This window comes from Colias eurytheme, chromosome 10 (assembly GCF_061535395.1).
Source record: "Colias eurytheme isolate Ceu_HAF_F1 chromosome 10, ilColEury1 Martin Lab GWU primary, whole genome shotgun sequence".
NCBI lineage: Eukaryota > Metazoa > Arthropoda > Insecta > Lepidoptera > Pieridae > Colias > Colias eurytheme.
In genome coordinates this window covers 3,409,844-3,421,893 of record NC_142989.1, presented here as the reverse complement: position 1 = coordinate 3,421,893, position 12,050 = coordinate 3,409,844, and the positions used below count along the sequence as shown (strand labels likewise).

General features: G+C 31.9%; 1 protein-coding gene across 1 annotated transcript in view; it reads right to left on the bottom strand.

The window, feature by feature from the left end:
* The window catches only part of LOC149905089 (trypsin 5G1-like), a 109,523-nt gene extending 108,426 nt beyond the window's left edge, over nucleotides 1-1,097 (bottom strand). Inside the window, exon 1 of the mRNA XM_090106533.1 lies at nucleotides 803-1,097. Coding sequence (XP_089962659.1) covers nucleotides 803-824 — 22 coding nt within the window. The 5' untranslated portion in view covers nucleotides 825-1,097. The remainder of the gene's footprint in view (nucleotides 1-802) is intronic.
* Between the last annotated feature and the right edge of the window lie 10,953 nt (nucleotides 1,098-12,050).

Here is a 12,050-nt window from a genome sequence, read left to right as displayed (position 1 = left end):
TCATATTGTACACAACACGTCCACTACCGTATTCATTGAATTGCTTGTGTGTGCTCTAAACCAGAGATTGGAGGGAGGCAACTGAATTTGTGCTTTAAATCTATGCGATAAATCTCAAAATTGTTCAACATGACAAGGGTATGGAGGCAATGAGAATATGTTACGTTTTGTTTGTGTGAACCGCAACGGCTCGAAGTATCGAAGAATGCGGAGCGTGAATTACCATGTTTAGGGACTTGTCAGTTTGACAATTTTGCTCTTATTTGGTTTTGTTTGTATTATCTACCCAATTAGATAGTTAATTTTCTTGGATTTAACTGAGGATTAGGTTAGGTTAGGTTACCTTTGACCTGCATAATTAAATCAATGCGTGCAAATTTAATTTAATTAATTCATATTAATGAAATCAATTCAGAAAAAGGTGTACGTATTCAACGTTTTATAAACTTATTTTTAATTGCTCTACATTGAATTTTGGGAAGAAAAAAATTTTGTTTATTTATCTGATAATTATATTAATTAATCAATGCAATAAAATAAATGAAAATGTAATAATAATTTAATTATACATCATAATGTTAACAAGGACAATGTCAACCGATGGCCGTATCAATTACTAAATTGAATTAAACGCTATAACCGCGCGGGCGCTCTCCGCCACAATAGCGATCACAACGCATCGCTCGCATTAGCTACTGACAATTTACGTACATATGTGTACCACACTCGTTACGTTTACGTGACGCTCACACATGTTTACAATTTTACATTTTCCACGGATACAAGCAAATAACACCCTTACCGGCTCGACATAGAGACGCCATAAGCCAATAATCAGCGTACTGGTTTATAAACTCACGTTTGCCACCGCACCGGGTGGCGAAGTCCGGCAACGTCGCGCCCAAATTTATTGTGACATTTATTTCTTACGGGGCTCAAAACACTACCACTAGCGACATCTATTCACGCAGCGTGAACTAAAGTGTCGGCTCTCAGAGCGAGAGAGCAACATTTGACTATATCACTTTCACGGTCTCATACTTAAAGCTAAGCGGTTTGCAGTGTACAGTTTGTTTGTGTCTGTAAACAGCGCGTCCGCCGAGGTGTACCGCGCATGAATGAAATGGATGACCCGAGGAATGGGAGAGCATTCTACGGTCTATATGCGAGGGAGAAGGATGGCATATGAGCGCGAAGCGTGCAGCGTACTTCGTTTATCAGATTACATGCGAAGTATCGCGAGCGTGGCGATGTTTTGACACGCGATAATCATGAGATAATGCTGGCGATCTGAGCGTCGTTTAGGTTTATATTGGCTTTTTATAGCTGAATGTGGAGTGTTGGCAGCAGCGTGTAGCAGAATAATACCAAAACAAAAATAGCATGCGTTGTTGAAATGACGTATGCCGCCAGGTGACTTTTCAACTTCGCACGCGATCTTCGCAAATTAGCTTAGTTTGCGTTCTTGACAAATGTTTCCTCTGCTCGCAGTTGAGCAGCCTAATCATAACAGCTTATTTCAAAATAATTTATTACACTGATTTATTAGTTTTGGTGTACAATGAAATGTTATAAGTTATAACATAAGGAAATACAATTTTTAAAAATCGTAAAGACTGGTTGCAATTTAATTAATAAAAAATTTAGGTAAAATATATTATGTTTATGGTTAATAAATATTACTTTATAATCTCTATGTTAAAATTATAAATTTTGATCCGATAAAAACTGCTTCATTTTTCAAAATACTAATTGCACTTAACTATATGAATAATTACTCTTATTGAATTTTTTCAATAAACACAATAAAATTAATATAACTAATTATTCATAAGTTTCAAAATCGCAAAAGACATACAGTGCCATCTATTGGCGAGTAGCTAAATTAATACACAAAGTTCATCTTAATAAAATAAAGAGTATCTTTTATTTGTTTACTTATAGCACTGGAAAATAGTATAATATCATAAATAACATAATATTATAATTTGAAAACCACAGTTATATAGTACCAGGCATAAATATTAAATTACACATGAACAGTAAACGTTTTATGGACACAATGCTCACGGAATATTTCCATATGAACATATTAACAAATATATAGAGTTCATAGCATTTAGTTTATGCATTAGAAATTCCTTGACCGCTATTTCTGGACGACCGATGTTTATCTTACCGCTACGTACGTAACATGTTATTCTTGTATTGAATTCGCTTTTTTAATTCAGTAATTTTATATGCTATTGATTTTGTAAATCGTTTTAATCAAGTAAATGGAACACCCATGACGTTCCATTTAACGACTATTTTCTCAGAATGCAAACCAAACAAGTGACGTAATTGTCTTCGCTCACTTTAGCTTCTAAGACGTAACGTAAGTTTTCCAATAAGGGTACGTAAATTTCCACAATCTGAGGGAAATGTCACGTTGAACATCACAACTCATATATTTTGTAAACATTACAAGTTGCTTGTACCGGCTTTATCCAAGTTGCAAAATTTTGGACTGATACAATATGTTTGCACATACAGGAAACCTACACATTCATATTAACATAGATCGTCTGTAGGATAAGCGTTCATGAGATTTCTCTCAAACCAAATATAAAAAGTAAAAGAAAAACAAAGACCGTAGGTAGTCCGTCGTCCAACGATATCGTTTATCGCACATATAAGATCGTCACGTCTGCTTTTGGCTCAGTTTACATATTCTTAACGTTCCGACGTAAATCTTCCATTGATTTACGCATAACCACGTACTCTAATTTACAACTAGTCGGATTTAGCCGTAACAGACGTATGGCGACCGTATTCCGACTCATTCCTATAAGTCGTAAAATCACCGGGACGATGTATCACTTTTAAATTTACTTTTCCCCACGGGTATCATTCAAGGTGTTTTATTTTTACTTATTTACAAAAGAAAATAATGATTTATAGCATATTTATATCAGTGCTTATATATGGACTTTTTGTTATTAGGAGGAAAAAAGCGAATAAAATGCCTACGTTGCGATTAAATTGTTGACCTACATCGACACTTCGTTAGTTATTTTTCAACGCTTTGTAGTTGATTTACGAGGTATATAAAACAGTTTATCTCTCACAAAAATCGCAGTAGAAGTGCCATTTGGGTGGCCACCATTAACTTTTGTTAAATGCGCACAAACAGCACACGTACTCATGCTATTGCATAAATTCTTAATAAATATTTCATTAAACCTCACATATTTCCTTCGAGGTATTGAAATGTGAATCTTCTTATACATAAAAATTAATCGCAAAATGTGTTGGTAAGCGCATAACTCGAGAACGGCTGAACCGATTTCGATAATTCTTTTTTTAATATATTCCTTGAAGTACGAGGATGGTTCTTATGTAGAGAAAACGTAAACAAGTACCACGGGCGAAGCCGGGGCGGACCGCTAGTTTATTATAAAAGTATGCAACTGTACACCCATTTTTGTTTGACCTACTTTACTTTTATCAGCCTATAAAGTTACAGGCAACTGAGGAACATAATGCACCCGTGAAAGCTCTTAATAAACTGGTCGTTATACTTAACGTTAGCTGTAGCCCGTAGGTAATCTGTATCGCTTTTGTACCTGATTCCTGGTAGAACCTAGTTACTGCTTAGATAATTAACTTGGCAACCATATTGATGCTTCTTACGTAATTAAACATTACTTTGAAGTTCACACATGTAGTGTAGAAATGTATAATATAAAAATGAATATAAAATATCGTAAAACTGAAAATATAAAACGATAGCATAATATCTAAGAGTATATTTCAATTTTCAGTCTACAGAGACAGTGCTTCAGCGTAATATCATTTTAAAGGTCACTAAAGTGATCAATTTTAAAATAGACGGAGTTGTTCTTAGACGGAAAGAGATTTAAAAATCCTTAGGTACTTATTGTGCACAAATAATAGTGAATAAATGGATACTCGTAGATTATACGTGGCAATATTCAACTTTGAAATTAATAATTATTTCGTTGTTTAAAAGAAAAATATATTCACATCTTAAAGTAATTTACGTGTTATACAATTGACTAACAAACTTAAAAAAAATAGAGAAATAGACAATTTTTACAAAGTCTCCTAAAATTTATATTATCCGTAATGTCATTACATAAGATGACCGATTTGTCCTGAAGTTAACAAAAAAACAGCCATGTTATATCAAATCTCCCAATTTATGTGAACAATATTACCAAGAATGTTGAAACTACAAAATATAATAATAATATTTTTAACAATACACAATATTATGTAATAGTTGAAATTCTATTCTATTCAATTCATATATTCAGCAATTAATGAGGAAATACCTTATCTAGTTATAGATAACAGATAAGGATTATCTTGTTATTAACACGTGTGAACATACAAAGAATTTATTAGTATCTATTAGCCTATCACGCCGAGTTTTTCCATTGGTTATAAAGAATATCATTTTATTTGCTATTATAACCAAATTATACAATAATATAATATGCAAAATTAGGTCGACTAGGGGGTAAATTTTAAACTTTTCTGGGTACCAAATTTACATAAAATTCAGAATTAAATTGATAAAATATTTATAACGTTATAAGATTTAGAGTATTACTTGCATTAAATATGTACAATGTAATTGCTTCTTTATGTTTATTATTTTATGGAAAAGTAACCCACGTCAAATACATAATTTTGTCTGATTATAAAATTATCCTTACGTATTCCCGCAGTAAAGTTTTTATTATTCTATATATTTAGAAAATACATTTTAATAATATTGCATTATTTTACAATGCATCCTTTTCTGTTTCATAAAATAATATTATGAAAAAGTTTAAATGTAATACTGCCACTCACCAATAGATGGCGCTATAAGTAGAATTGAGACTATTTTATCGTACTTATGAAGCTTTATGAGGCATGTAAATCGCAAATCCGTTGTGTAACAAATACTTGATATTATGGGTTTTATCTGTTTAATAACGCTATGAATCATTATTTAAAATAGGATTTAATGGAAATGGTTATCGTTTTCGTTCTTGTTATTACAATCAAAATAAGTTTAATTTTTTACTCACTAGTTATTTGTGAAATACTTTTTAATTAGTATTTAATCAGGAACAGAAACTAATTTTATTTTAAACTAGCGGTCCGCCCCGGCTTCGCCCGTGGTACATATTTACGTTTTCTCTACATAAAAACCATACTCGTACTTCAAGGAATATAATAAAAAAAGAATTATCGAAATCGGTTCAGCCGTTCTCGAGTTATGCGCTTACCAACACATTTTGCGATTCATTTTTATATATAAGATGTACTAGTGCTGTCATTTTTCTGATTAAAGTCGAAAAAAGGCGAATAAATAATTATTTATTAACGACCTGTATACCTGATAAAACCTATCATAAATAATCTTATAATAAAACCTATGGCTAACTAAATTTCATATCGGGATACAAAGTCTAGGTCCTAAAATAAACATGACAGTTTTGTTGCCACACGTTCACAATTTCCTCTCGATTCTCGTCAAATATATAAGATATTGGGCGCCAAAAATAACATCAACCCAAATACGCGTAAGGTAAGGGAAGCTAAGCTATTTTAAGCGTACTTAACCTCTTTATTTATAACAAGGAAATTTGATTATTTATAAAAGTGACCCATCTTGTGTTATCCATGGCGAGATTATGCTTGATTGCATTTAGGTTCACGTTTAGATATGCCATATAGACTCATAAGACTCATAGATATAGATACATAGCCTTTGGGCAAAATTTAGGCTATAATTATAGTGTACATTACTCTTCACAGTTAGAATTATTTATTCATTTTTTTTCCACAAGGAAAAACAAAAAAACATACAAAACAAATCAATCTATTAATATATTAATTTATATTAAATTAGTCCATTAGTAGTATTGATAAAGCACAAAATAGTAAAAACACAACATTAAATTGACATTATTGCATAATAACTCAGAATCAATCATTACAATATAATCCATTCCTTTATCTTATATATAAAAATGAATCGCAAAATGTGTTGGTAAGCGCATAACTCGACGACGGCTGAACCGATTTCGATAATTCTTTTTTATTATATTCCTTGAAGTACGAGGATGGTTTTTATGTAGAGAAAACGTAAACAATAAACATGTACCACGGGCGAAGCCGGGGCGGACCGCTAGTTTACAAATAGAAATTTGTTACAGAACGTCGCGACGATGTATGCAAATGGGTTGCCTTCACCATATTCACACTGCAGGGGACGCCCTCGTAGAACAATTAAAATATGCAAATCAAAGTTATTACCCACTACTTTTCATCCGCCTCGATTGCGTTCAAATCGGAGGGAAACGGCGCAGACGCTTCGAAGGCAGAAACAGTGGAAATTCACTTACGCTTTTTTGTGATATAGTTGTCTAAACTCTAAACTTATAAATACCTATATGTTTATTGAAGTGAAACTTATTTAGGCGCGTTGAGGATAAATTTCAAGGTCGCTTTACGGCAATACCGTCACGTCATGAGGAAAGGTGACGATTTTGGTAGCATTAAAAGGAAAGATTAGATTTTTTGTATGTTTGTTTGCAGTAAAGTCCAAAACGACTGTTTTAAGAACTCTGTAAAAAATATAAAACGATTCCATAGAAACATTTATATATAAAAAAAAGAAAATATCGCTGCTAAGAAAAACACGAACAAAGTTTCAGTAAAGTTGCATTTGCACCTTTTAAAAAAAGAACTGGCTAACTATTCTTTAGAAATGAAGTCTCAAAGAAAATACATTTATCTGTTGATTCAGTTAAAATAAGACCATAATGCTCTAGACAACTACTAAACACCAAAATTACAGAGATTGCGAACAGTCGGGGTTAGCTCCTATGTAAATTAATAATATGTAAATTTCACGTTCAGGCACTGAAAATGGAGTTTAGACCGTCGTACAGCTACTCGTATAAGGTATTTATTAATTTGCGTTCGTAACATTTTTAATTGATCTCACGTGGTTGGTTCCGTGAAAGGGTTGAATTAAAATAGATTGTAACAGATATATATTTATATGAATATGTTTTATGACCGTCTAAAATTTAGTAGGAAGCTAATTTACTAACGGTATATGATATTTACTTTAAAACTAAAAAGATATATCTAAAATAAAAAATATGTAATGTATGAAATTAAATAAATAAGACCCTGAAGATTATATTAATTGGCTAGCCATCTGCAGTCACTATTTTATTCAATAATTAGTGATTAATTTGATCACACCACTAAAATCTATCCATCTAATATAGAACTATTTATTTACTCTGTGATTGGAAAAAAAATTATACAACATTAGAAAATAATTCTGATAATGAAGATTGGCGTCTACCAAGGCTCTCATCTCGGGCCGTTGCTATTTCTTATTCATACTTACGACACGGCCCCATTTGAAGAATCTCCGCAAATATTTTCAAAGTAAAATGCATGAAAGTTATATAATTATATATTTTTTTCAAATACATGTATTTTCGCATAACTTACACACACAATAAATTTAAATTACATTTTTGTAAACGCACCTAAATTAACAAACATGAACAATATGCAATCAAAAAAGAAGACTGCTCACTGCATGTGAAAAATATTTGCCAAAAATATTTTCACATTTTTGAACGAAGCATTCACCTACAATATACTGTAAAAACAGAATCCTTTTATCATCTGTGTAACGAAATCATCGCTACATTACCAGCAATAATTGAGTTACAGTTTCAAATATTGTAGCTCGCGGGATGATTCATAAATTGATCACTAACTCGCAGGTCAATACTCGAAGGGGATGAATGAGGGTGCGCCCACGTGTCGAAGGGCCATAATCCGACAGAATAAAATACAATAGTGTCCGGCTTAATTGAAAAACTAAAAAAGTTACATTGGTTACTATGAGAACGACGAAATTTTACTTTTGCCATGCTTTAGGTGGGAAAACTCAATGTAATGGTAGATGGTAGGTAAGGTTAAGTGATAGAAAAAGTTTATTTGATTATTTGCAGTTTATTAGAACATTTTTAATTCAGAAAGAGATAATCGCAATACAGCTAGCAAGCCATGCAATATTAAGTATCTATAGCTTCTGCTTATTTTTGTAACAGCAAAAATGGTTTGAATGATATTGCACGCCTCATAAGCGAAGCGTTGAGGTGGGTACTACTGTCGCTTCGCGCAAAACATCTGATTTTTCAAACTTAAAATGTCTTTATGTATCATACATTGCACTTGTAAGATAATACATACACACACATATTAAGAAAAAACACTATTTTTAACGTTCATGATATTTTTGATGTCATTTTTGTTATTTAAACTAGTTAAAAAACAGTTTAAAAAAGTTCTGTCTTGGACGTCCGTGTGTCTGTATGTGCGGATCCTTTTTCTTGTTAACACGATAGCGACCGAAATACTTTACTAATCGAGTCTTTTTTTTTCTCTTACGCTTGAGTATGCTCAGGAATAGAACCCTTTCATTTTTCAGGGTCTGATTCGATGTGGTTTAATTGTTATTAAATAAACAAAAAAAAACTCGGATGTTTTTTTTTTTTTTTTTTGAAGTGAATTTTTATATTTTTATTGAAATTGATTCCAGAAGATTACTGGGAACTTTAAAAATTCATTTTGTTACTTTTATTAGTAGGTACGATCCTTATAAGTATTTTAGTGTATTCAACCAACTTAAAAAAGTGTGACTATTTTACAACAATTTGAATATGAATTATTGTATTATTGTATACAATATCGAAGCTTTTTAAGAAATGTATAAAATACTTTTTTAAGAATTATTATCATACATAATATTATGTTACCGGCAATATATTAAAACCGGCATTGTATGCAATTCTTAGTAAATGTATGTTATTCCGAGAAACAGTCGGAATGAAATAAATTAAATTCGTCACATTACCTACTTATATCTTTAAATCTGAACTTTTCCTAAGTAGCAAACACATTTGCAAATGTGGGTGGTTTTTGGGGTAGCTATTAACCAATATGAGGTCAAAACTAAAATCCAAGATGGCGCCGACGAAAATTTGAAATCTTTTCGTCATGGGTGTCATTTTCATGGTTTTTGGGGTAGCTATTAACGAATATGAGGTCAAAACTATAATCCAAGATGGCGCTGATGAAAATTTGACTTTTTTTCGTGATGGGTGTCATTTTCATGGTTTTTGGGGTAGCTATTAACGAATATGAGGTCAAAACTAAAATCCAAGATGGCGCCGACAAAAAATTTACATCTTTTCGTCATGGGTGTTATTTTCATGGTTTTTGGGGTAGCTATTAAACAATATGAAGTCAAAATTAAAATTCAAGATGGCGCCGACGAAAATTTTACACATTTTCGTCATGGGTGTCATTTTCATGGTTATTGGGGTAGCTATTAACCAATATGAGGTCAAAACTAAAATCCAAGATGGCGCCGACGAAAATTTTACATATTTTCGTCATGGGTGTCATTTTCATGGTTATTGGGGTATCTATTAACCAATATGAGGTCAAAACTAAAATTCAATATGGCGCCGACGAAAATTTTACATCTTTTCGACACGGGTGTCATTTTCATGGTTTTTGGGGTAGCTATTAACCAATATGAGGTCAAAACTAAAATCGAAGATGGCGCCGACGAAAATTTTACATCTTTTCATCATGGGTGTCATTTTCAAGGTTTTTGAGACAGCTATTACCAAATCCCCAATGTAACCGTCGATAATTAGGTATATTGCACGCCTCATAAGCGAAGCGTTGAGGTGGGTACTACTGTCACTTCGCGCAAAACATCTGATTTTTCAAACTTAAAATGTCTTTATGTATCATACATTGCACTTGTAAGATAATACATACACACACATATTAAGAAAAAACACTATTTTTAACGTTCATGATATTTTTGATGTCATTTTTGTTATTTAAACTAGTTAAAAAACCGTTTAAATAAGTTCTGTCTTGGACGTCCGTGTGTCTGTATGTGCGGATCCTTTTTCTTGTTAACACGATAGCGACCGAAATACTTTACTAATCGAGTCTTTTTTTTTCTCTTACGCTTGAGTATGCTCAGGAATAGAACCCTTTCATTTTTCAGGGTCTGATTCGATGTGGTTTAATTGTTATTAAATAAACAAAAACAATAATTAATAAATATTTATAAAAAAAAAATTATGAGGCGTGCACTTTTGGATTTTCCAAATTATTTTTAGCTTTATAATATGATAACATTTAAGCTAATGCCACAGTATTACAATATTATTATTGTCTATTATATATTATTAATGTCACAGTATTACTATTACAATATTATTATTGTCTATATTATCTGTGCTAATGCGTAGGAAGAAAAATCCAACTAAAATTACAGATTGTATAATTTACCGTTGCGTGGATTTAACTAAAGTCAATACATGAAAATGTGACCATGAACATCATGCTTTTATTTATCTTGGCGAGTGTTTCCTTAATATATTTAATTCGATCTTTATTAATTCGTTCGCTCCAAAAGCGTTAGTCATAGAGCATTAAATTGGTAAAAAAAATTGTGATATTATATCGCGTTGCAGAAATTACGAGTAACTTCTTATTCGTCTATATCATTACATGTTCCTTTTAGACGCCAGAGATCATCAACCATAAAATTCAATATTGATAATAATCGATCGATTAATAATTGACATACTGCATTACCAGATAATATACCTACGTTAGATAGAAATTAAACCATTAACCATTCACGAAAAACAATTAGGTATTTGAGTTATTTAAAGACAAGGAAGTTTGATATAACTTGAGTCACTTTTACAGCGGTGGAATTTCCACACCCTCATGCAATGAACGATGTAGAGTGCGGAATCGCACCCCAGTATCCACAATCCAAACGAGATTCTCAGTGTTATTTGAGAATTCAATACTTCCCTCACTAGATTATGATAATTTGTTTCGTTATTCATTGTTTAATGAGTCGCTCTATATGTAGTCGATAAAGCTAAAGTTGCATAGATATATAAGGTGACCATTTTGTTTGTGTCTTCGAAGCAGATTTTGATGAAAGCGTTTCTTACGTTTAAATTGAAATAGGACAAAGAATATCCTGTGGATATGGTAGAAATTAGTGATCTATTAATAACGCGTATGAAATGATTTTAACCTTTTCAAGTCGATTTGTAATTCGAGTATTTATATTAAATAATGGTTAATGTCTTAATGAATTTAAATATCCACCGATAGCTCTTAAATCAGCATTGCTGTAAAACTTGACATGCATAACATTACTCGTATTAGCAACGAGGTTCTATTTGCAATCATTAATTACCAATATTATACCTGTTGTATTGAATGGCGAGTAATTAGCCCAGTTATATGTTTCTCCATATATGCGTAATCCGCAAACAATATTAGGGGATATGTACCAACACTGCTGTATATCTATAATTGTATACGTACGTGCTTCGAATATCGATTGCATATCAATAGACACTTAGCATTAATTAAAATGTAAGCATATATTATAATATGCATCTGATGGTATTGTTAAATGATTATGTATTGTAAATGGCGCTTATCGTTCTACATTTAAGAAGTAATAATATGGTGTATCATTTGATGACATAGTTTGGTATTGTTTCTGTTGATGAATTTTATTTCTGTTTCATCGATCGATGGTTAATTAGCTAAGAAATGTTCAAAACTAAATTTTGGACTTCGGAGGATTGTCTTATTGTCGAATTGCTGACAGTATTGAGGCTTGAGCATAGATGCTTTATATGAAAGACGAACAAGTATATCTCTACCACAGACTAATAATAATATACTATGTTCTCTACCATATCTCTACGAATGGCATATGGGTCATAGTTTCTTAGCTCTCTTGACTCTCTTTGTCATTAAGGGTGCGTATAAAGCAAAATTACCAATCTTCTATTAGATGATACATGTAATATTCAAGACCAAATCTAAAAAATAAAATATATATCAAACTAGATGATATGTTCAACGATTCTGTTTAATCA